At 43.5% G+C, this 26,710-nt stretch overlaps 1 protein-coding gene across 2 annotated transcripts in view; it reads right to left on the reverse strand.

Moving 5' to 3' along the window:
- Nucleotides 1-26,424, reverse strand: part of mycbp2 (MYC binding protein 2) — a 61,944-nt gene extending 35,520 nt beyond the window's left edge. The window contains exons 1-21 of one of the 2 annotated variants that reach the window (XM_030787141.1): nt 25,858-26,424; nt 23,121-23,196; nt 16,050-16,265; nt 13,053-13,206; nt 12,494-12,690; nt 10,659-10,901; nt 10,165-10,236; nt 9,864-9,960; nt 9,624-9,697; nt 7,281-7,419; nt 7,009-7,085; nt 5,264-5,468; nt 4,761-4,925; nt 4,200-4,358; nt 3,802-4,006; nt 3,419-3,564; nt 2,927-3,013; nt 2,189-2,293; nt 593-712; nt 390-471; nt 133-250 (exon numbers count right to left, since the gene is read on the reverse strand). In XM_030787141.1, coding sequence (XP_030643001.1) covers nt 133-250; nt 390-471; nt 593-712; nt 2,189-2,293; nt 2,927-3,013; nt 3,419-3,564; nt 3,802-4,006; nt 4,200-4,358; nt 4,761-4,925; nt 5,264-5,468; nt 7,009-7,085; nt 7,281-7,419; nt 9,624-9,697; nt 9,864-9,960; nt 10,165-10,236; nt 10,659-10,901; nt 12,494-12,690; nt 13,053-13,206; nt 16,050-16,265; nt 23,121-23,196; nt 25,858-26,129 — 3,009 coding nt within the window. In that variant the 5' untranslated portion in view covers nt 26,130-26,424. Of the gene's footprint in view, nt 1-132; nt 251-389; nt 472-592; nt 713-2,188; nt 2,294-2,926; nt 3,038-3,418; nt 3,565-3,801; nt 4,007-4,199; nt 4,359-4,760; nt 4,926-5,263; nt 5,469-7,008; nt 7,086-7,280; nt 7,420-9,623; nt 9,698-9,863; nt 9,961-10,164; nt 10,237-10,658; nt 10,902-12,493; nt 12,691-13,052; nt 13,207-16,049; nt 16,266-23,120; nt 23,197-25,857 lie in introns of both variants that reach the window. The other variant, XM_030787140.1, reaches the window with a different exon arrangement.
- Between the last annotated feature and the right edge of the window lie 286 nt (nt 26,425-26,710).

The following is a 26,710-nucleotide window of genomic DNA, read 5'->3' on the forward strand; positions in this document are numbered from 1 at the left end:
AAGACACTTCATAAGCCCTCATTCAATGAGACAGCATACACAACTAATTACGGTCTTTACACGCCCGTGAAGGAACTTATGCACCTGCTTTTATGTGGACAATACGGAGTAGCTATTGATTAGTTAACGCACCGAAAAGCTTCCAAACGTGAACACTTGGCCGTCCACAAGGAGAACTGCAGTGTGATTACTGCCGGCCGTCACCTGAATGCTGGGCCCCGGAAGAGCTTGCACCAGAGTGGGAGACCCCCTGTGTGAACCAAAAGTCATCAGTTATCCAGGTCTGTCTGCACTTGCTTTTCAGCTTTATTAAATGAACTACGTTTTTGACAGCGCATTTGCGTTTACAAAAGACACGCTCATACATCAGATCTTTAAACCAACGTTACCTGGAGTTGACGTCACCGTGTCCCAGCTGACCGTGCTGGCCGTAGCCAAAGGTATAGACGTCTCCGTTCTCCATCAGTACCACTGGGAAAAGAGCAAATGAACACGACACATTGAAACTAACTTCCCCTACCATGTGCTTGCCACGTTTGAACCAAAAGGGCGGGTCAGGGGACCTAAGGCCGAAAGCTGAGCCGCTACTCACCGGAGTGATGGAAGCCACAGCTGACCTGCACAGCTCGTAGCTCGCAGTCGAAGCGAACGGCCCCGGGAGGGTACGTGGTGATTTTACTGGCATCTTTTTCCCCTCTCTCGCTGCTGCCATCTGTCATGAAGCGAGAGTCAGGAGTTTCAGATGTGACGGAGTCATACAGATAAATGTCTTGGGCCAGCCAAGTCAAGTCATAGAGTTTTTTTTTTTTGTTTTGCTTTGTTTTTTTGTTTTGTCCTTGACAGATACCCACCTGAGGAGAGAACTAGAGACCCCAACCCACGGAAAAGAGAAAAAGAGTGGGTGGGAGGACAGCGTGCACAGTGAGAGAATAACAAAGGACTTGGGGACACGCAATGATGTGATGAGACGGACGAAACCAGCCTCAAGACAGGCCGCTTATCTCGCTGTGAATGAGTGCGGACACGCTGACAACACAGAGCGGCCCAAGTGAGCTAGTTGAGTTGCGACCGTATTAATACGGAGACAGATCTCTGCTCCTTTTCATGTTTAAGAGTCAACAAACACATACACATGCAGAGGAAGTAGCTGCCAGGGAACAGGGACAGCGGGAAGATTCCAACAGCAGGGTCAAAATCAGAACACATCTCAAACTCAAGCTTTCACACACAGTCAGTCAGTTATTTAGGCTATTTATTCAATGTTTCCAAATATAGACAAAAAGCATGCTGCTCTATTTATATTTAAAAAAAAAAATCATACATAGAGGTTTATTTTTGGAAATGTGAAGTGCACAACTTTATTTGACCTAAATCTTACAAGCCAGTACTGATGTTTGAGATTCTGTGTGGGGGGGGGGTTGGGGAAAAGACAAAAGAGATGCTCTTGCTGTTTTCCTCACAGATGGCTTGAGGAACTTGTTTCGTAATAGTCAATGTGTCATCTGCCAGACTGTTTTCTAGAAACTGACAGCTTATCTAATTCTGCCATGTGTAGTGCTCTGCTGAACTGGACTGCTTCGATGGGACTGATGTAACCAGTCTGACTGCGGGTATTGATTTTCATTTAACAAAAGCAATGGGCGCAGAGCACAATGGAATCCGGCAACTAAATGTCAGAAGAGGGGAAATTACCATACGGGGCAGCTCTAGCTTCCTTCTCTAGTATAGTGCACTTAAATGGACTTCAGCAAGAGAGGGAGAGAGAAAGCAAGAGAGAGAACAAGAATGAGAGGGAGTGAGTGAGAGAGAGGGAGAGAGAGAGAGAGAGGGAGAGAGAGAGAGAGAGGGAGAGGGAGAGGGAGAGAGGGAGAGGGAGAGGGAGAGGGAGAGGGAGAGAGAGAGGGAGAGATGGAGACAGAAAGAAAGAAAGATCAAGAGACAGATAGAAAGATCAAGAGAGCCAAACAGTAACAGAGACAGAGAGAGGAAGACAGAGACAGAGAGAGAGAGTGTGCGTGTGTGTGTGTGTGAGAGAGAGAGAAAGAGAGCGAGAGAGACATACAGGTGAACAGAGAATGACTGCCACACAGATCCGTGGCACCAGAGAGAGTGAAGTGGGGGGAGCAGTCTGCAGGGGTGGGAGGAGCAGCTGGGCTCCAGCTGAAGTCTGTAGTGAAGACCATAGTACCTTTGAGTTTGTCCCGCATTAGCTTTATTGCCTGAAGGGGTCTTAGTCTGGCTAGGGCCTGCTCACGCTGGTTCATAAAAAGGGGACCAGGGAAAACAATGGGGCCTATGGGGGGAAAAAGAAACTTTCACATGCATGGGCAAGGCATCGCACAAATGGGACAAAAACATCATGGTATACAACACACACACACACAAACACACACCAAATCATAAATAAACAAGCAAAAGGAAACAACAGTTCACAGATCTAAGGAACACCGGGACAAGTTGGCGTTGAACCTTGGCAGTGTGAGAGACTCACACTCGTGAGGAAAGGGACTGGTACCAGAACAAGCATTTGTGTTGCAATAAATAGAGCAACGGTGGTGATGATCAATGAACCCAATTACTAAAGGTAAAACTACATGAGGTTTTCATTGGTGTGACCGAATGTAACCTCCAGGCACATACGCCGAGCCACAATCTACGGTTCATTGATATGCACCATACATTGCTAATTTGCCCCTCAGGCTACAAACATTGAAAAAAAGACTTTATCTTTAACTGGAGCACATGTCTCAATAGATCTGGGTAAGAACTTATGTAAAGAGGTGCTTTGAACATTTGGGAGGCTGCTTCTCTAAACTAGGGCAGTTTCAAATTGGGCAAAGGCAGGTCTGGAGCGTGAACGGTGCTTTCATGTACGTCTGTGTGCGGGCACACGCACGCGCGTTCGAGGGTAATTTGGGGACCCTACCTCGTCCCTCCTCCAGCCTGTGGCGACGGTTGATGCGCTGTCTCTTCTCCTCCTGTCGAATCTGGATGTGCTCCTCTATGTTAACGCCTGGAGGGGGAGGGACAGGCACAGCTGAAATAAAAAAACCGTCCCAGTACAGGCAGGGCCAAAGGAGGGAGACAAACGAGAGACAAGACAGTGTGAATGATGAGCATGGAGAGGCGATGCATCAGTGGACACACACATGCATGCAAAAACAAACAAAAAAAAAAAAAAACAAAAAGAAAAAAGAAAATAAAAAAACAAATCAGTTATTTCGCTTAAGCTTAAGCAAACATTGCAAAAGCAGAAGATGGTGGAACATGACTATAGCCACTTCGCTTGACATGAAATGAAACGAACATTAAACGCTGGTTGAGTTCTGAGAGACTGAGCTGATTTGTAATGGCGGCGGTGTTATAAAAGATGGTTTGGTGTTTTAAGTGGTCGGTTTTCGGTGCTGGGGGCTTTTACCTAAGAGCAGGTCTAGTGGTATCATCTCCTTCACAGCATCGAATATGCCCCTTTGTCTGGCCTCCTGACCGTCCAGCTCCCGGGCACACGCCTTACAGCAGCCGCAGGCTGAGCAGCCTGACTCCCCCGAACCACAGCCACAGATTCTAGTAAAGACACACGCACGCACGCACACACACACACACACACACACACACACACACACACACACACACACAGAATGATTAAACAGGCACCTTAATATCCATTCATTCTCATAAAGAAGCCAAACTCACAGAACAGCAATGAATCTGCTGGTTCCTGAACTTATTTGTTACGTTGGTGCTGCAGAGACACGTTTCTCTATTTGGGTTGTTTTCTGTGCGTATATGTGCGTGGCTCACCCTCCGGGCACTCTATCAGGTCGTCCGCTGCTCACGCAGCTGGCTCCGTAACCAGTGCAGTCCCCACACACTGTACACACCATGCACTGGTCCAGTTTCCATTTGTGCATGCCCGGTTGGCACATCATAGACTTCTCTTCCTTTTCGTCCAATTCGTCCTCCAAGTCCTCATCCATGGCTGTGGCCATGTTCTCCACTCCAAAGGCTGCGAAACATGCACAAATGTGTCAGGTCAGGACGGTTTCACGGTGACTCACCGTAGCTTCATCTCTGAGTCACAGAGCTGAACCGACCAGGTGGTACAGCAGTAATTCAATCATAATGAAGTTCTCAGCACTTTTCTATGTCTGGAGCTCCCCTTAAAGCAGTGTGTGTGTGTGTATTGGAGAGACTATTACCTTTCCCTGCCTGGCTCATGGATCCTGTGTCTCTACCACACTGGCCCTTGTTGTTCACCCCAAACGTCCACACTTCACCGCTCTTCGTTAAGACACAAGTGTGTGCCTTCCCCATGGCTACCTGAGTTACAAAGTGCCCCTTCAGATCTGATACCTGACCTGGAGGAGAAAATAAAGCAGAACAAACAAGCACAGATTACAGTCTCTCTGTTTTGTTTTCTTTATCAGATTAGATGAACTAACAGTTAAAAATTAAACACTGCGTAGAGAATGTAAATAACAGTGTTGACATACTACTTATGATTTATCTGGCAGCACTCCATCATTTAAAACCAAAAGCTGCTCCCATTTTGCATTGCATTAAACTGAATTACCAAAACATATCTGTCTCCGTCACTGTTTCATTTCCTCTCTCACACAATAAACACACAATAAAGAATTATGGTACAGTCAACTGCAACTGTGGCAGACGGACAACCAGATCGTCCAGTACAACTAAACGGCAGCCTGTCGTTTATAAAGACTGTCTTCATCTGAGCGGGCAGGTGTGGAATCACTCACAGGTGCTGTCACTGTAAATGGCATCCTTGCCAAACATGTAGAGTTCTCCATCTTTAGTCACTATGCTGCTGCTGCCATTGTTACAGGCCGTGTAGACGGCCGTCTTTGTCTCCAGTTTGATCATCTTTTTGGGTTTGTAGGGCTTTGGTTGTCTTCGACTCTTTGCTAAAAAAAAAAAAGGCAAAAAATGGCAAGTTACTGAACGTTCAGTAAGCAAAGAGGACACATTAACCCGACGGTAACAATAACAAATGGAAAATAAACAGTGAGGAAAATAAACGGGAGGTTTTGTTCTTTAACGTCCTGAAACTGGGCGTACATTATACGACAAAATTCGTCGGCTTTAAGCTTCCATTCAGTGCCAGTTCACCCCTGAAAGACACTGAATACAGTGACTATTCTCTTAAGTAAAATCATATTTATAAAAAGCTATAGACCGGCTGAGAATACAGCGTCTGCTCGAGTAGCGTCCTGTGAAAGGTTCGGGGAAAAAAAGGACATACTGGATTCCCCGTCCTCGCCCTTGCTGGCAGAGCCTGTGAAGAAGACACTGCCGTCCTCTGCCACAAGCAGGGCATGGGAGCCGTCATGGCCCACTGAGAACTGCACGATCTTGGGAGACTTTGTGATGGGAAGTTCCACCCACTTCCCGGCCGACGGACCGCCCTGTTTGATACCAAGGCTCTGATATTTTCCTGTGTAATAGATCTGAAAGAGCAGTTAAAAAGAGGAATTCAGAGAGGGGAAATTCAGATAAAGGGGAATTACATGGTATGTAAGCCTGTGCAGACTAAGAGAAATATAACACAATGTGTACACGTGCACCTTTTCCATTAATCATCCTGAAGAATGTACCTGACATTCAATGGGGGTTTTTTGGGTTTTTTTTGCTAACCAGCTTGAGCACTTAACAGCGCTGAAAACCAGTCTATCTTTTACGACTGTGGCTAGTGCGTACTGATCAGAATGGGACAGAGCTATTAAAGAGCTGAACTGCCACAGTCAGTGATAACAGAAAGGGTAAGGGTCGCCGTCTCATTCCACCCTAGCTCCACACTACAATTACTGGAGTCATTAGCCAAACACAGCTGAAGCCTATCAGTTCTACATATGACAGGATCGTTCAAGAAATATTATCTGCCGTGTGAAACTATGGTATAACATAGGAAGTGTGGCCAAGTGGACTTGAAGAACTCATAAAAAGAAACTTTCTGCAGAGTCACGGGTCACGAGTCGCAGTTATTTTACGGACATGCTCATTGGGTCTGTTCTAGTTCCACATAAAGCCATGAGTGACATAATACTTGACCACATGATAAACCTGCGTAGGTGCCATCTCAGGGAGACTCCCACATACATGCACAAAAGTTACATTACTACATCTGTATAGACACCAACACATGCAATGTGCTGGTGCATCAGTGACCCCATCAAAGACTGCTTTACATTGCACCCACACCAGCTAAGAGTCAAAAATGAAGTCGCGCGCTTAGGGTTATACAGTTCTGAATGAACATGAGACCAGTACAAGTCTTAAAGTAAGAGCCAGTCATCTGTGCAGGCCCAGTGCTTTGCTTTGCTGTAGAGCCGAGAGCACTGCAGAGGCTCAATGCTTGACTAGATGGACAGAATAATCAAATTACTTCCAGTTATTTAAACATGCAAACAGCTCTGTGAGCTGACTGCACTGCACTGCACTGCTGCCTAAGGCTTAGGGGCAGCCTTTTACCGGGAGCGCAGAACAGCGGACGAAGCATTAGCACGCAGTCACTGCCAACTCACCTGCCAGCCAACCATGGTGTGAACTCACTCTCTCATCCATGTGAGCACATACCCAAACACACACTCACTCACACATGCACTCCCTAAAGCAGCAGGGTGCAGAGAATGCAGAGAGTGGAGACAGAGCTAACCCTCATGTGATTTGTCTGCGTATGCTGAACCTTTATAATGTGAGGGGAGGTTTTTTTTCGTTGGAAATGAGTAAAATGAGAAAAAAAAAGTTCAATCTCTGTGATTTCCAGCGAATAATGACTGGCAGAAAATCGTTGTTGAATCATTCGTGCTCTGATTAAGATCCAAAAATCGTGATAAGACAGGAATAAAACATTAATATGCATAAAATCAAATGTACAAAAACATTTGAGGAGCTGCATTTACAAGGGTAGAGATGCTTGTCTTTAATGTCGTAGCAGTCGAATCTATGAGCAGAAGAAGCGGAGTGTACAGAGAAGTCAAAACACTCTACCTTCCCCGAGGCTGTTTTCATCAAAGCAAACTCCCTGCCAGCTCCGAGCAATGCCGCTTCCTCATCAAACCCAGTACCTGAGGAAACATCACGAAAAGAAAAGAAAAAAAAAAAGACGGACAGACAGACACGTGCGCACGCGCGCACACACATACAAAAAAAAACAGGGGTGAGACAAAATGGCAAAACATTCGACACCAGATTCTCCCGATCAGTTTACTGGAATAGGACAGTGTGTGTCGTGCATTGACTGATCAGACGAACAGACTCACTGATGATATGCAGATCTTTTTCAAGGTCAAATAGGGAGATACCACAGGCATGGAGACACTTCCTGGCAAGTTTAAGCTGCAGCTCCTGCTGCAGGCTGGGGTCTGTGCTAGTGGCGTAAATCCGTACCACAAAGCCATCCTAAAATGCCAAACACGCATGAAGGCATCGTTATCGTCACCGTCGAGTGTAATTACACCTACAGATTCAAATGTGTCGTGATACCGATTCACACATCCTCTTAATTAAAAATCTTAACTGACACTGCTGGTCCTTGCTCTGGAGCGACAGTTAAGTATATTAACCACATTAGTTTACTTTGAGAGATGTGCAGTTACATAATTGTGTATTCAATGCATTTTTTGCGCTAATTTCATGGCGAGTGCATGTTTCACCCAGTAATACACAAGTAAGATGTCAGTTTTCCTCCATTACTATTAGGTTTTATGATCACTACCGTGATCTGGCCTCTTTTTCTGCATCAGTGGTGCTGGCACAGATAAAAAAAAAATGAATCTCTTTAACAGAGCAAAAAAAAAAAAAAACATGAGTGCACTTTGCACCATTTTACCTCAGCTTGACTTAGTAACATATTGAAAGAACGGGATGAAATGTGAGTGAAGTTAATGCAAATTTTCCAGTGTCATTCTCTCCACACATACACACAGGTGTGGGAGACCAGCTGCATTCGTCATTTCATATCTCACTTGTTAGGCTGAGTGGTAAATTGAACATTCTGTGGTTACTCCTAAAATAATGAATAGTTTATAATAATATTATTATGCTACCGTATCTGTCAACGCCATTTCTGGAGCACACTAATGTCCAGACAGTACACCTGGACATGATCATCTTTAAAGTATCTGTGCTGGTTTGAGCTCTTTCTGGTGTGACACAAAAATACTCCTCAGCTCAAGGGCTTTGATTTTAAAGCATGTGACTTTTAAAATCAGGGCTTTTAAAACAGGGCTTTGCAACAGGGAGTGAATGAGTGAACATGAGGTACAAATGTGACTACTGAGGGCCGGTGCATACCAGTAGACCAACAGATTACAATCAGGTGCGTAGCTAAAAAAACGGATCCATAATTACCATGGACACCATGAGGACAGACACAGCTTAGCTCAGCAGAGATGCAGTGCTGTATGTATGTGTGTGTGTGTGTGTGTGTGCGTGTGTGTGTGTGTGTACATGTGTGGTATCCACGGCTCAGTGAGTGAAAAAAAGACACAGCTAATTCTTTTGATTTGGCAGTGAATTCATTCCCGTATGACACAATGTACACAGACCCCTCTAGCCGAACCCCCCCCCCTTATATAAAAAGCATGTTGGCAATTCACAGGCAGCTCTCCTTGCTGGCTAATGGGAGCTTAAACTCAACAGACATACACACTCTATCATTCGCACACGCACACACACACACATATTTTCTCTCTCTCTTTGCATTTTAACACCCTCATTTACTGGGAGGCTGGTGTGCAGAGGCAGATGTATGAATTTCACATCGCCCCTCCCCCACTCTGGCTCTTGCACATGATCGGCAGCCAGTGGGGCTTAATCCTTGGAGAACGGCCTCATGCAGTTAAAAAGCCTCTCTTCCTCTAGCTCTTCACAGACATGAGACTGCCATGCCCACAAACACAAACACAGGAGCAACGGCCGAGCACTGCTGAGACAATGAGGATCAGGTGCCGCTGACTGACGGTCATTACCGGACGCTTTTGAAAGGAGAGACGCAGGTCACAATTTTCAAAGACAATAGTGACAGGATTTACCTTATAAATGTTTGAGGGGATTCTGTGATCATGTGTGGCTTTAAGCACAAGCAGCTGGGATTGTGAGCGGTTTCTATTACATGCAGACACTGCGTGTCTGTACAATCAAGCGAGAGAGCCCCCCCCCCCCCCCCCCCCCCCTCTTTTTCCCTGTCTCTCCCTCTCCTTGCTGACTGACAGAACAGTCTGCACAGCGGGATTGTTCCTGATTGGCTACATCAGTCTGTCACCTAGCGACATGGCAAATCTTTGAACGGAATCAACCAATGACAGGTACAAAATATATTGCATTCTCAGTAAAAAAAAAAACCAAAAAAACATCTTGCTGAAGAAGACGATTAAACACAAGGGGAGAGGTGTTTTTAACCTATGAAATGAGCCAAGCCCTGATCCACTGCATATGACAACACTTAAACCCCATGTGCTACGTTACATAGACATATGTGTTTTGAGGGGCTCCATAGTCTTATTGCTTTACCAAGTTACAGAAATCAAGTGAATGCACAAACAGGGGTAACAGTTTAAGGACACAACTAACATACACACTGCTTGTGGAAAAAAAGAACTCACATCTTTGCAGGCAGCTATCTGGTTAATGTATTCCCCGTCAGTGAAAATGATGTTCTGTCCATCTGCCTGTAGACCTGAAAGAGAAATAACAGAAGTTAAGACACGACGTCGAAATGCCACGACTTGATAGCAGTGTTAAAAAAAAATAAATAAATGACTGATATCAACATGTTAACACACTCTGACACCCGCATATCTAATCGATATACGTGTCAATGAGAATGATGAGAGGTGCTGTACCGGGCATGGTGATGGTTCCCTCCTGCTCCAGTGTCTCTGGGTTGATTTTGATGGCTGCCTTGCTGTGACTATTCATGTCTCGATACAGCAGAGAGCCCTGTATACAGACACAAACAAAAAAAATCAAATCAAAAGTACCTTTAAAATCTCATACAGTTTTTTTTTCAATCACTTGCCTAATGACATTATGATTATTTTTCATCATGGAATGACCCCTGCTTGTACAAGTAGCCAAACTTGCATTTATCTGAGTGTTTTAATACTGACACAAATTTGCTGACGAGAGGTCTGAAGTGGTTACCTGAGCGAATCCCAGCCATGACCTCTTTTCTTTGCGATTCCTGATGCGGGACGTGGAGTTATACACATGGCCCTGAAAACATTAATCTGCCGTTAGCCCAGCCACATTAATGCAATCCCAATAATGGACGGCCTAGAGAGTCTGCCCGAAAAAAAACCCACCACACTTGGGAGTTTCATAAATCAGAAAATAATTTCGGGGGGGGGGGGGCAGTCCACATCTCAGCTGGTTGCCGCTGAGAACCCCTGCTTATCGACCAACACTGACAAAACCACTGATCGAGACGAGAGCTCTTTAGTTCAATTCACACGTGAGGTTAGGTGTCTAGCATCAACCGAATAAAAATCAAACAATACATTGAGGTAATCTTAAGGTTATCAAAAGTACGAGTACAGTTTTTTGTATATGTATGAGGGGATCTGCGTGTGGTGGTGGCAGTAGCGTCTGTGTGTGTGTGAACGTGGGTGCTCCGGCGAAGGGAGGCGTGGCCATACCCTCACTGTGCCGCTGTATCCCGAGCCCACTTTGTACAGGCCGTCCTTACAGAGCAGGTAGAGGAAAGAGCCGTCGCTCTGTAGCAGGCAGCGTTCATCCTCATCCATGCTGACCTCTCTCAGCACCCACTTATTCATCAGCGCTGCCCGTTTGATACCGTTCCCGAACCAGTCCTGGATCTGGATCTTCCCCACCAGAACCGCCTGCACGCTCCTCTGCAGTGCGTTCAGGATGGTCGGTACCTGCACCAGATCAAACAGCGTGTTGAGTGTTGCGAGTGCGTCTGCGTCTTAGACAGAGGCTGTGTTGAGAAAACTGCTGAGCAGGATACGTAGTGATGTGTTCTGTTAATGATCTCCTATTAGATTTGGTCCGACTCTTGGGCTTATCTTGTCATGGCTGGAGGAAGAAGGCCCCTCTGTCACTGGAGATGGAGAGGCCTGGCAAACGAATGCTACTGACAGAGAGGACCTTAAGGAGGCCTGGCCCTTGTCAGTGAGTGTCAACTCTTGGCTAAAAACATTTTTCAACATCGCTGCGAGATATGATCACCTCGTATCTTTTATTGGTTTATTTGCAGTTCAGAAAAAGGCTCTTTGCTTTTCCCCACGGTTTCTAGTCTTTGTCCTCCTCACTTTAGTGCCACTCATCCCCAGCACTAACATTAAACTCTCAGATTGCCATCTGCTTTGTGAAAATTCCCTCTAAAAAAAAAAACCCTCGCACCTTATCACGACCACCCAGTGATCAACATTTCTCAACGATGTTAGGTTTTTAAACAATTTTCAGAGCAGACCAAAGCCACGGCAGTTAAAGCCGTTTTGGCATGGCAACCATCAGTTTTCATATGTAGAAAACAAAGCATCACTAGAGCTGAAGACTGCCTACATTCATTCCCTCAGCTACCAGCAAAGAGAATTTTAAATTGGCGGAAGGGGCGGCGGGGGGGGGGGGGGGGGGGGGGGGTTAACATATAAGGATATCCAGTTCACACTTCACTTGAGGGGAAGATGTGACTGCACATCTAATATAAAAGTAGAAACTTGTTAATGGCTCTGATACAATGAACATTACTGCAATCCCGCTGTTTTCAGTTTGCCAGTACCCGGAAACAAGATTTCTGGTTCCGTTAAACTGCATTTTATTTTCCATTTTGCAGTTAGACGTTTCTTATTCAATGAAAAAAAACTAGACTTGGGGGGGCAAACTTTGTTTCCATAAATCCAGAACAACTCAAGCTCAAACCAAATGACACACAAGGCCCGTTCTCCAAAGGCAGAGCCAGTGGCGTAGACTCAGATTAGACGTGATAGAAGTACTGTTGGCAGGCAGAGTAACATAATAAGACAGGGAAATCAGGGGGCTTTGGCATTTTGAGTAAATTGAATTGTTGGATCTCCAGATGCAGCCCTGGGTCAGCCTGGCTCATTAATGATGGGAGTGCATTGTTACAGTGCTTATATCTGTTTGAAGTGCACTCTGGCATTTTATCTACCTCTGCCCGCCCGCCCCCCCCCTCTTCTTCTTCTCTGTCTAGGCACACAGTCTTCTCTAAGAAACTGGACTGAGATGCAGTAAAAGGACAAAACGCAACACACTGAGGGGAGGGTGGGGTGGGGGGGGATACAACTCTAGCACCATTTTGTCTGGTTTTACTTCAAAACAAATTAGTCTAACTATTACTTATGTTCTCTTGAACAATTAAACAGCCCCATTCTGTAAGTCAACTCCAAAGGTCAGCTGCTTAACTACTGTCGAAAGAGTATCGGTGTCCACCTAATCTTCCTCCGATACTCAAACACGCTGCGCGGGTTGGAGAATCTGATAGAGTCACCTGGATGGTCTGGCAGGCGTGGCTTCCATTGTTGGTGAGGATGGCTGAGACGGCCTGCAGGGTTTTGCCCGTGTCTCCCCAGGCCACCACCAGGCTGAAGAGGCAGGCACAGGACAGCGCTGTCAGAGCCTGTCCACTGGGGTCATTCACCCCCGTGCTTCGCACCGTTGTCTCCAATAGCAGCTGGAACAGGGACTCTGAGGCACAAATGACAAAGTTTTGTAAGCAATGAACGTGCTCCAAGTGTGTATAAAGAGTTTGTGTATATGTGTAACGGCGCATAACAAAAGCTAGCCAGAAAGGATCAGAGAGGCAGCAGAGTTAGCGAGGTTTCTGCGTATGAGTGAATGTGACAAAGCAACGATTCTGTGCGGTGTACAAAAGACTGCGTCCATATGCGCACTGTTGTACTTGCACGAATGTCTAAAACGTGTGAATATCTGATTGTGTACCAGAGTGAGTGTTAGCGTGTGTGAGTGCGAGTGAGTGTCTGTGCGTATGTGTGTGTGTGTCTGTGCATGTGTGTGTGTGTGCGGGTGAGTGGGTGGGTGATTGTTACCCAGCACGTCCGGAGGTTCAGTCTGGAAGCTCTCGGGCTGTTGTCCCTGTAGCATGTCCAGCAGAGCCTGCAGACTCCGTAAGCACAGTGAGGGATGAGAGAAGCGCGTCTCTTTTATGAGCTCAAACACCCCGCACAGACCGATGCCGATGATCTGACAGAGATTTAAAAAAAAAAAAACAAACGAGCGGTTACTCGGCCTCCCTTTCATACACACAGACACGGATCAGTCAAACACAGAGCCATAGACGTCCACTTTTTAATATGCCTCAGAATACCCCCACGCAGGGCCCAGAGGGTAATGCAATACTTACTCCAGTCAGGGAACGAAGCATAGGCCAGCGCTATTCAATTACATGTACACATGGGCCAGATTTTCAAATCCATGCCTTGTTCATTAGCCACAGATTTTTGGCGGCCGATGCATATTTACATATGCATATTTACACTTATCTAATCGACTTTGTGGGGGTGGCGAGATGTTTACGACGTGGTAAATCGAAGCGATATCTATGGAGAAACTGGCTCTATAACTGGTTCTGTGGCACCTTTTCTGAGAGTTTACGCAGTCTCAAAGAGCAGAGAGGAACAGCTGGATGCCTTCACGTTTCTGAAATAGGGTCGCATCCTGTTGCTGCCCAAAGTCAACAGATTTAGCCTAACAGCTGAATACCTGATTCTGTAAACAATTTTCATAAAAATAAAATCACAACATTTCCTAACCTTAAAAACTGAGCAAAAAGCACCAGTGTTAAACTGACACTGGAGGTGAGTGTTTGAGTCCCTGTGGACTTTTGTGTGATCTCTCAGCGTTAATTTAATACCCTCGGTCTTAATTTAACGCTAGTGTTTCTCCTGCAAAAGGAATAACTGTTCAAGATATGAGAGAAGAGCAGCTTGGAATGAATAACAACGATGAAAAATCTTAACAGAAATGTGGCTTTCATTTTGAACTTAGGCTCTCAGAGTTTCTGAGGACAATATAACATATCCAAGGGTGAGGACTCTATGATACACTTAGAGCCATGTATACAGCATATTGAGCTGCATGGTCAAAAGGACTAGATGCAAACTTCTGTTGAGTGCAGTGCCAGGATATGTAAACACAAGACATGTAGGCAGTGTTCAACAACAAAGACGCTACAGTGCAACCAGAATATATCAGAAACACAAAAGGCTAGGTCCATCTCTGAAAGAATGAAAATTCTATCACTATGGCAACAGTGGCTGTATCACAGGGATCAACAGAGTACGTTATGCCACACTTTTAAAGGAGAAAGAAATTATGAATAATGCTGAGCACGTATTTACCGACACTTGTTATTCTCTTTTGTCGTTTTACAGTAAACACTCTTGCCTTTGGTTTCCCTTCGGGGCTGCCTTACCTGTTGTAACACGAAGCCTGCCCTGGCATAACATGAGAACATAAATCTAATGGAGATTTAAAAGGTGGTGGGGCTGATCTTCTTTTATCTGAATGTCACTACGAGACACACACATAGAGGAATGTGAACTTCCAGAAATGTAATGTAGCCTCTGTGCACTCATTACTGCTATGCTGAACATCCATCATGATCTTTCAATGACAGCCTCGTCTGAGAGAGTTTCCGCCCGAGAGCGGTTTGGCCCAGAAAACGTCGCTTCTTACCCATCATGAAAAGAAGCTTCATCCTCACTAACCAGAAAGTAGAACTCATTTTTTTTTTCATGTTACCTTCACTGAGGAGGAGAGGACAATGCCTAGGCTACTCAAGAAAGGGTACACTGCATCTAAATGTTTTGATGGCAAGTAAGTAAGCCTTTATGACCTTACTCTAAGCCATCCTGAAATAATTCCACTCAAATGTATGGCGGCCTACAGCCTGTACACTATACGCACGGATCTAAATTCTTATGCGGGAGCAAAGTGGCGACTCCATATTATAATCATATCATGGTTCCTGAATCAATACTATAATTCAATCAAATGGTTCCACCACATCTCCACACAATCAAAATATTTCATGCAAAATGCATGTTTTACATATCTATTTCTAAGCCAAGCTGCGTTTTTTTGTGTCCGAAAGCAGCATAGTTGTTCACCTGAGAGGAAAGAAAGAAAGAAATCAAATGTTTTAATTCCAGAGAATACAAACCAGATCTATTCACTATTAATTACATCTGTGGTTATCACGACTGTACCCCTCACCCTCGCGCTGCGTCTGGAGCTTTCTGAGCAGAATTTAAATGATAACCAAACCAAGATTTTTTTTTTTGCCAGCGGACCACATGCTCCTGGGTTATCGCCTTAACAAGAGCTCTTTGATGTGTAGACCGAGATAAGTCCGAACGGGCTGCCTCCTCAAACAAGCTTGACATTAAAATTAAAATTTACAGCATATCAAGGTTAGACGTGACAATTCTCCTATTTCCACCCCCCTCATCTAGACAGTGCTTGGCTGCGCGTGTGCTGCCTCTCTACAGTCAGGGTAGCAGCGCTCCTGAAGAACTACAAAGCTAAGGCTGTAATCTCGACAAACCAAACCATAAGTCTCTGATAGTGTGGATTTAATTATCACAGCAGTCAAAAGGACACGGGGGTAAACCCTCAGTTGACAAAAGCAGCATGGGCTCCGCGGGACACCGAAAACAATATACATTAGGAGCATTAAGCGAACGCGCACAGTGCCTAAAGCCTGTTCTCTGTGAAAACACCAGAGCTGTCTACGGAACTTGCACATTTGTTTTTTCCGTAGTAAAACATATACACGTTGTTCACTACAAACCATGTAAGTCTTTTACTGAAGAGAGTAAAGGTAGCTCGACGAAACTTTTCACTACTACGTCAATGAATAAATATGCTAAACAAAATGAACAAATAAGACAAACAAACAAAAAAAAAACACTTCATGGTTAAACAGGTGCACACCCAGTGACTTGTGTACAACTTATGAGGGCATGTGATTGATCAGGAGGTGTGAGCTTCCGTTTTTTTGACATGGCTGTCCTCTCACTGACCTTGGGCAGCTTGATCGCCGGCTCCCTGTACTCCTCCTCTTCCTCACTGTCGGAGTCTCCGCTCTGCACGGAGTTGCGGGAGGCCAGGGCCAGGGAGGCCTCCTTCTGTTGCCAGTCCAGCACGCAGTGCCGAACATTGCAGTAAACATTAAAAGCAGAAGGGTTGCCATGGAGCTTGATGTCAGGGATGGGGAAGGCCCCATCTAAAGTCTCTGCCTGCAAGAGAGAAATAAAGACCACAAAAGAGGAAGAGAGAGAGGGGAAAAGGGAATCAGAAGAGTTTTACATAGTGCATCTTGTGGATACGACATGCGGTCATACAGCGCTTAAGGGAGAGTGGATATTATTGGTTTATCAGTAGCAGAGGGCACCTGCCACTATTTGCAGGTCAGTTCAAGTTATAGCAAGGTGTGGATATTTGGGGCGTGTGGCAAGAGAAAATTATTTATTTACTGGGATGAGAAAATTATTTGTGTTTGTATTGTATTCGGATAGAAACCAGAAGTGGGCGGGGTTTGAACTAGAAATGGTTGAAGACTAAAAGAAAAGCCTGCTTATACATGTAAATCCACCGCCATCACTAGTTGTCTTGTCCCAGTAATAAAACTGGAAAAGTCTCTCGTGTAGTAAAGCTGGACAATAGTAGTCTAGACCCTTATGTTAGACCACTGTAACCAGAAATGTTAAATATGCATTTAGTACCCTACCACCACATCAGCCCAACTTCAGGACACTGAGAAAACAGAACAGTTTCAAAAAAGAAACCAAACATTCTCACGGTATATTAAAACTACACACGTGACACACCAACAATCAACACCACCATACTCACCCACTACATTTAGGGACTCTAAACCATAAGATAAAAGAATGTGTTTAAAATACGCAAAAAATTCTCAACGTGGTTTGTTAGACAATGTGCTTGAGGAGTAGGAAAGAGCAGCACAACACCATCAATCATGTAGCCTGCAGCAAGGCTTTAAAAACTAGACTTAGACATTTTTTGAGCATGCCAAATATAATTTATTTGTAATAGTGTTTGTCATCCTTGATGAATTCAGACTTCAGAGACACGCGCGACGCAAAACCAGCCAGGCCTCCACTGGCATCCTATTCCAGGGTTTCCCCATTGGTGGCACACAGGCCACAAGAGTCAAACTGTAGGCCTGCTGCCAACACGTAGGTCTACCTAAGTACGTGTACAATGGCTCAGCCTGCTAACCACCAAAACTGAATCGGAGTGGCGTAGGTAGCCTACTGTTAATCCCCTGTGGGAACTGGACCATTAAAAAATGAACACTGCGCATGCAAGTCTGGTTTGAATAAATGCCATGGCCAACGCCAAAAAGCATAACGTTGATAAAGAAATACACAATTCAGTTCTGACTGGATCAACCGTTCTGATTTTACCAGACCATACCAACGCCAAGTCGACTTGTCTGCTATGCTCTCAGACTACACCCATCCGTAAAGTGAATAATATAAAGCAGCACTTTAAATGATGCCACAGCAAATGACAACCTCCCTGCAAAATCAGAGTCGCCAACAAAAGATTACAAAATTTAATTGCTGAATATAATCATTCTATTATCACCAATCATAAGACTGTGTCTGCACATCTGGATCAGTGCCTTCACACATACCTACAACGAGTAGGTAAGGTCAAATCACTACAGTTAGGGTAGTTGATTAGATTTAATAATCATAATCATAATCGTAATATAGCACCTGCAATAAAAATTACTGTATAATAACTATGAACCCTAGCAGGCTGGCCTTACACACACAGACACACTCGCGAGGTCTTGCTCCCCCTCACTCATCCTCTTCTTGCTGTCACACCAGATTCAGAAAAGGTAACCATGCCAACGTAAGGGTAAGGGCAATATACAGGGGCGTGTCAAAATGCTTTGGGCACACCCCTAGTAGATATATAACAGTGCAAAGTAGCTGTCCCACTTTAAGCCACAAACACCACAGAAATCAGGGTGAAACTTAGGTGCGGAACATTACACAACAACCGTAAGGCCCATTAGCACAAATCATTTCCAAAATGGCTGCATTTTTCATTTTGAATATTAGGAGCCCCCCCTCCCGCGTCTCCAGAATTAGCTCAAGGAGAACATTATTTCCCACAAGCTCATACAGGGTTTTTTTTTGTCAATGTCACCTTATTAGTGTATTGCTGCTTTAGCCATCCGCTCAGACGCTTCATTGATCAGTTTCTGCTGAAGCTTGTTTTATGCTTGCCATGAAGCAAAACGACGTGACGAGGGGAAGGCCATTCAATTTAAGCCTCCGATGAGATGAAACCTATTCTTTTCCCCCAAGGCACCTAGCCTAAACACCCAGGAGCTTTATTCCTCCGATATCATTAAGACCCAGAGAATTGCAGGGTTTTCTGAGGCGCTGCTAATCAGTAAACACGCCTAAAGATCAACAATAGCTTAATTTGGAGACCAGTCTGTGTTCTAGTTTCAGTCAGAGAGGAAGCGGTTTAGCAGTAATTTCTCCCATTTAGAGCGGGCCAAACTGAGATGCCCTCCAGTGCATTCTCCTATGCCTTTTTTTCTTTCTTTGCAACATTGCAAACAGCCATACACAGAGAGGGAAAGGTAAACATAAATACATAAATAAATAAATAAGACATCTAGCATCAGATATTAGGGACATTAACTCCCTAATATTCTACACACAACTTAAGTGACAGAGAGAAATTCTCATCTGAAATTTAAACTCTGCCAGAGCAGCACATGTAACTCACACTAATGGGCAAAAGTCAGGTCGACTAGGTCGCTACGGTGTAACTGCTCCCTAACAATTCTGAGCTGTTACTCAGGAGAGAACCAAAAATCCATTAAGGCAATACAACATATGGGAATATGCTAGTTGAGCTACATCTGTTGACTGGATTTAGCAGCACAATGGAGTATACATGTATCAATTTCAAGAGGATAAGTCTTAAGACACTTTGATGTCTTACTTCGAGGTCAGCAATGTCAGTATCTGCTATAACGGTAGAACATAACTGTCCTCAAGGGCCAAAACAGTGATGTACATCTGGACCTTAAGTATCAAAATCACATGATTTATTGATTAAAGCCCTTCAATCAGATTATTTGTGACACTTTTATGATGCACCAAGCTATACCTGTAAATGACGATTTGAAAGCCAACTCATTAATGACAGTGTGAGTCACTGAGTATTGGAAGAAAAAAAAAGTAATCTGCTTATTTCTTGCACAAATAGAATCTGAGCAAAGGTCGAATGCGGCTGCGTAATGTCTCTGGTCAGAGGTTATAATAATGTTCTGCAGCTGAAGTGATATCCATTTTAGTACACGGTACCGTGAGAAGACACGTTTACATGCAAATGAAACCTGCTCCACGGTTTGTCAGCAATCTAAATCCCAAGCCAGAAAACTGCTCTACAACAGAATGAAGCTAAAATAAAGCCCAGCAAGCACCGAGATTTTCCATTAAGCAGTAACAACTCAATGGTCCGTGGAGAGGAACATGAGTCAGAGAGGCCATATATTAGCCGCTGTGTCCCCTGAAACTTTTGGGACTGCATCACCACAATCCTGTACAAGTTCATTTTTCATTAGAATAAACACATAATGTCGTTATTACAAATTTCATTAATGAAGTCAGAATCGCTCCAGGGTCCAGCCACACACTGAAGTTTCCCATAGACTTTAATGGACAATTTATTTTGGGAAAAACACAGGTAATTATCAAAGCAAACGAAACTCTGACAAAGTGTTAGGCAACCACAAACCTCCAGAATTGGTCAGAGACTCATTGACAGAGATTCTACAAGTGCCTGGTGCTGTTCTGGAAGAATGATACAACCGTCCTACACGTCTAATGCTATCATTTAGAGTATTACTGATAGCGCTGGAAAACAAAATCTCTAATTCTGCTCTAGGCCCTCTCATAAGACTTCGCTGGATTAAAATCTGGACCCGAATATATCAATGGTCTCAGAGCAGGAGAGCTGATCTAGGATCAGCTCCCCTCAGTGCATGTAACACTTGTCAAACCATTTTCGCACAACATACGCCATGCAGGGGGGCGCTGTCATCTTGTGGAGACCACACACATTTGATAAGAAATGCTTTAGCATGCGGTTAAAGGGTTTGCTCAGAATGATCTTTACAAGCAACTGCAGTTTACCTTGACTTCAGAGGGGTATCAGCGAACCTTTCTCATGCCAGGGAAAATGCACCCCATACCACAAGATCTACCAAATGTCTTGGCAATGGGAAACAAGCACACAGGCCTTTAGCTTTCTTTTGGCATGTGCCACACATGCACTCATCTGCTTTTTGGGGAACGCGATAAGAGATGACTCATCTAACCATGTCACTTTATCTCCACTGCTCAGAGAACAAATGCCTTTGGTATTAAGACAGATTTAGTCATAAATGTGATTTTTTTTTATGTGCAACCCAACCACAGTATTCAACTCTGTGACGTTCTCAACAGACTGTTTTTCCATGAAACAGTTGGCTCGCACCTCAAACCGACATTTGCAGTCAACTGACTGAATTAGAGTTCCTCTTTTGACTTGCATCTCAAATCAGTACACAGACACGGTTGATGTACATGTCTTTCCAACCACATCTCACCCTAGTTGTTGATGTCTTTCCCTCTGACTTCAATGCCAACACTACCACAGCCACTGCTCCTTGTGGAATGTGGGCAGGTTCAGCAATCTTCATCACTGAGCCAGACCTACTAAAATCCTCTAGCTGCCACTGCGGCCAAAATAACGTACAAGTAGGGTTGCCCGAGATTTTCAGACATGTCACTTTAAGCATGACGGGATCTTAACCGCTTAATTACCTCTAAAGCTACCCCTGTGTTTAAGTACCTGCTTTCAACATGGCATCCCTCATTTACTCAAGCATTTCCTTTCGGTTCCCGGCATAGCTCCCCGCACACACAAATCAGTAACAGTGCACGGACATCAATCACAGCTGCTTAGAAAATACCCCTTATTTAAACGTGATGGACTACCCCTACGAGCTCCGGTATAGTTGGTTAAGCAAAAAAATTTGCAGGCAGCGAACGCCACTGTGGTTTAGCTTTGATTAAACCAAACAAACAAAATTTACAAGTAAGTTTCTCCAGGACACGCCCTGAATCACATGCCACAGCTCCATCTACACAAAAACAGAATGGCAATCAACTGTTTATTTTTTCTTAATTTTTTCCACATCTATAACCCCTGCTGAGATCTCAGTTTGATGTGACCCCACTGTGATCTCAAAGACTAAAACCCTGCACTGTGAAAAACTGATGCAAAGTTATAACAAAATTCTGAACAATAACCCATCACATACCTTAGTACAGTAGATTGTTGCAAAATGGTGCATTGTGGGAGATCAAGTCAAGCTCACTGTCAAAGCAGTTAAAATGACTAACTTTAGTTACTTGCAAAGTATATCAGGAAATCTAACAGTAATTTACTAGCCACAGAAGCACTATGAAATACAGTGGTGCAGCAGAAAAAATGCTAGTCCACCACCCTGGAGACCTGGGCTCATATCTCGCTAGCAAGAGACTGTGATACCGCAATTACACATAAAAAAAATACAGCTATGGGCTGTGTATTAGAAATACAGGGGGCAGTAAAAAAAAAAAACTACAAATAATCGTCTGTATTTAGAAATACAGTCAAGCATTGTAATTCTATAATACAGCCCAAAACTGAAAATAAACAGCAAGGCACAGGGGAAAATACTGCCAAGAAATTGCAGCAATTTTATGGGGGGGAAAATTACCATATGGGTAGAACAATTCACATATTCAGTACCTTTTTATAAGACTTTTATAAGTTTTTGTTGTGATAATTGATGTGTTATGGAACACCATTTGGTTACAACAGTATTGCTTCACTAAACACTAACATGGCAGCTGAAAAGAATGTTGATCTCCACCTTATGCCAAAGCTGTCACCTGCCACAACCAGTGGTGATGCACTCATCTCTGCAAACATTTCTAGTGTCTGTGCACTTTCATAACAAAACCTTCTTTAGTGACAGACTCCTCCTATGTCTGTTTGGAAGAAAACAAAGGCAATGAGGCCCTTCACACCATGGCAGCAAGAGAAACATCAGTGGTGTTCCCCTGGCTGTTGCTAACCAAGCTTTTTCGACAGAGGGAACACCGCTATATATGCCCTTCTCCATTACAATCATACAAATCTACCTTACCTCTGCCTGTGAGCTACCTACGTACACTGGGGGAATACAAAAGTGCTTGAGAAGAAAAAATCAAACATATGTGAGCAAGTATACAGCACACAGACATTTCGGGGAGAGAGAGATAAAGGAGAAAAAACACGCCTTGGTAAAAAGCTGCTGGGTCCCTTGCCTCCAATTTTCCCACAAATAAAGCACATCATTCCAACCCCAAGCACTCACAAAGACTCAAAATCCTGCTGTCTGGCAGACTACAGGTGCTCAAATGGAGAAAGCTGTTGCCATGGAGATGTGAAAAACACCAGGTCGCCCAGCAACAGCCCATCGTGACCCAGCCCCTCCCACTGAATCTCCTATGTGTGCTAGTGTTTACTGGCATCTTATCAGCTCAGCTAATTAAAATCATGTACTTGGCAGTTACCATAAAGACTGAACAGAGAATCTGATCCGTGAGTGATGTTAGCTCACATGTTTTTTAATTCATTCACTCTTAACAGAAGTAACCATATACAAGAAGTGAACAAGAAGTGACAATTTGTTCTCACTGGAGATTTCAATCTCCTCAAACAGTAGAACACTTCAATACATTTTACAATGAATAAGATGTTTGCACAAAAACCCCTAGCATTTCAAGAAGTGAGAGAGGGGTAATTCTGCAAAAGCAAAGACTCGGATTAAAGATGAGCTATTGCCTTCCAAAAATGAATCATTAAACAAAGCATCTCATATGTCTTAGTCTAACAGACATAGCTCTCCCCCAGATACAGGTAATTATGAAACAGAGGAGGCCTGTTTGTAGTGCAAGACATTAATACTTGAAGCGTGCTTGACTGTAGGGAACAAAAGAAAAAACACTTACCTTTGTTCTTGTTTTGACTTTTGATTTTATTTTTTGTCGTCTTTTCAGCTTCTTCTTATTCAAAGCTTTCTTTCCCCTGAAACAAATGAAAACATATGAAATGATCAACTACGCAATGTGAAAAGAAAACAAATGCAGCCTAGCATCTTATATGCAAAAGGGCCAAAGATCAGGTCTAAATCAAAACAAAGAGAAAGAAAGAAGAAAAAAAAATGGATAGGCAAGACCAGCTCAGCCATGGCAAGAACACAGCCGTCTTTTCTTTTCCCCCATGCAAACTATATGAGGAAACAGGCTACAAGAATCTAGAAACCGATACAGTGAATAATATGCGAACCAGAATCCTCTTTGTTCTTTTCGTGTGTTAATATTGGTGTTTGTACCGTTTCAGTAAACTGCTGCAATGAGATCAAAAATATAGTATCCACGTTGAGGATTTGAGCAATACACCCACTGAGTACAACTTATCAAATCTTAAACAATCAGTAGTTTATATTTTATAAGAGCATATGCTTTTAATTAACTGTATGAGGAAACAGGCTAAAAGAATCTAGAAACCGATACAGTGAATAATATGTGAACCAGAATCCTCCTTGTTCTTTTCGTGTGTTAATATTGGTGTTTGTACCGTTTCAGTAAACTGCTGCAATGAGATCAAAAATATAGTATCCACGTTGAGGATTTGAGCAATACACCCACTGAGTACAACTTATCAAATCTTAAACAATCAGTAGTTTATATTTTATAAGAGCATATGCTTTTAATTAACTGTATGAGGAAACAGGCTAAAAGAATCTAGAAACCGATACAGTGAATAATATGTGAACCAGAATCCTCCTTGTTCTTTTCGTGTGTTAATATTGGTGTTTGTACCATTTCAGTAGACTGCTGCAATGAGATCAAAAATATAGTATCCACGTTGAGGATTTGAGCAATACACCCACTAAGTATAACTTATCAAATCTTAAACAATCAGTAGTTTATATTTTATAAGAGCATGTGCTTTTAATTAACTTAAAATAAATTCACTTCAGATTTCACAGACTCATTCCCAGAGTTCACCTTCTCTACTGTAAACATGCCTATAGTTAGACCTCCTTCGTTACATCACTCAGTTTATCATAGGAAAGTTACAGGTTGGTCTTGTTCGTGCTGTGTATTGTACCCTTTTGTCTTGCATTAGTTAAAAAAAGCCAAGGGTATCTCTAGGGCTGATCGACTCTGGTCGTCATGTGTTTAAATCTTCCAAGGGCAAATCTTCCTGGCAGCTGAATTGGTTATGAGACAGTAATCCAGCTGGCATGATCAGGTTTACAGTAATGTTACTCTGACTGCACGCCAACAAATGCATGCAAGTTTCATTCAACTACGCGTAAAGACTGGGACTAAATATCCTCGATTAAACTTGTTTGATACAGCAAATGTGAGCGACAATAATAAAGCGCAACGACTATATGTGAAACGGATGAACGAGCATAGGGAAATGGTGTGCGACTTAAGTAAATAAGTGGAGGACTTAGACAGCGCCTCTTTCGATACCTACCCATAAACCTACTTGATAATATTTCTGTAAACCCAGAGACTGAACACGTCGTACAATGAGACATGGAATAAAAGAAAACAACCGTGTTAGTAGCTTCTCCATTTATTTCAAAGCACTAAGATAGCTAACGTCCAGGATGTGACTAGCTAACAAGATGACGTAAGTTAGCTAGGATAGCCAAGTCAGTAAATACCTAGCTTAGCTAGCCTGCACCAGCTCTTGGACACCAAACCTGATGTTCAGCAACAGTCATAAAATGGATACACGACTTAATGTCCTTAAGTTTTTTTGTTGTTGTAAACTGAATCAATATTGATTAAAAGCAAACTCCGCGGACATGAGTTCCGTTTAATGGTGATATGTCTATCACTTCGTGAGAAAAGGGTCTGATGATGGGAAGGGCTGATAGTACCCTTACGTGACGTTTCAAGGCCCTTCAAATTCTCACTGCTCCACCAGACTAAACTACCTTAAATAAAAACAAGCCAGCTGTACAAAGGAAACATGTCAATGACCTAACAGCATTTGCTACATAATTATGTTTGCTATGACGCAGGGACAATAACGAATATAATAACAAAGTAAACTGACAGAGAATTTCACCAAAGACCACGCAAACATGGTTTGAAATGAAAGTAACGCCACAAGGCAAGATTTGAAAGCTGGCCACCAAAATATTATTGCGTAAAATATCAATAAAGCTAAAAGCTGTGTTCAGCTAGAATAGCTACCATTTAATCGTTACCAAAATGTCAGCATTCTTTTCGCTACAGAGTGGGATTTAGGCAGGGCAAACACATGCAAGTTATTAGTTACGTAGCAAAGGAAGCTAATGTTTTCAAATGCTACACCTTGTTTTGTATGCTAATCTGGTTAGTTAACCAGTTTGCAAGCTATATAGGCTAACTTGATCCCGTTTATTCGTGACTTTGCTGAAGACGTAGCTTAACGTATATTAGCCACCCATCAAGTGATTGCTAGCCATGGCGATAACTAGCTAGGGAAGTTGACTACCCAGCTTTGATGGCTATGTATTCACTGTATATGTTTGCATACTGTGTGGGTGCTGAATCCAATATTGCAGCTGAACAGTTACTACAAGACATTCACCAGTAATGCAAGTTGGTGTTGTTTAGATGTAGCTAGATGCGTGACAACAAATCTCACAAATTTTACTGTTTTTTTTACACCTACCTTCCCTGGTTTATTCCTTGTTCTTTGTCGTTGATAGCAGTCGTGTATATCCGTCTGTACCTTTCCGCCAAAGCTCGCCCTGAGAGAAGAAGCTGGTACCGGCTCCGACAATCCGACTGAGCCCCTGGAGTGGGACATGAACCCATACCCGGTCCTATCGAGGAAAAATCAGTCCCAAATCCTGAGATGACCCTGACACCCAACCCCAATGAAGGGGATGAGGAGGACAGAATCCCACCACCGGCTCCCGCTGCCGCAGCAGCACACATCATCGTTTTGGGGAACAATGCATATATTATGTCAAAATATCCTTCTCTGGCAAGCTAACAGTTTCTTTTAGTCGTCGTTAATATGACACACCCCATATGTTCGAAAATGCAAAACCCTCTGCAATGATCACATCCAGTATCTGAAACAGAAACGGCGTACAATGTAACGTAATGTTAGCCACACTGGCGCAACTGCGAAATATCCTTCCTATTCAGGACAGTAATGCAATCTTTGTCTCCAAGAGAACGCCATTTCGAGTCACACTGAATTTTCCATTATAATAACGTTCGCTGAATTTCTTCAAAAATACGAAATGACGCGCGTTATGTTTGTTTGTTCCTTGTATTTCTCTTGACCCCGGACAGACAGCACCCTTAGTTGCGCTGCCATCTTAGCTTCATCATCCTCCCCTTTTCGCCTCGCTGTCAAGCATGCTGGGATACATTCTCATCTAAATAACAGTGTAGTAATGGTATTATTCTAAGCAGGCTGCGTGCTGCAACTATTGCTGTGTACAGACCAGCCTGTGCTCGTAGACTTTACGCGCAGAATATTCGTTTTTCGCTTTCGAAATGTTTAAATC

This window comes from Chanos chanos, chromosome 10 (genome assembly GCF_902362185.1).
Source record: "Chanos chanos chromosome 10, fChaCha1.1, whole genome shotgun sequence".
NCBI classification, from domain to species: Eukaryota; Metazoa; Chordata; class Actinopteri; order Gonorynchiformes; family Chanidae; genus Chanos; species Chanos chanos.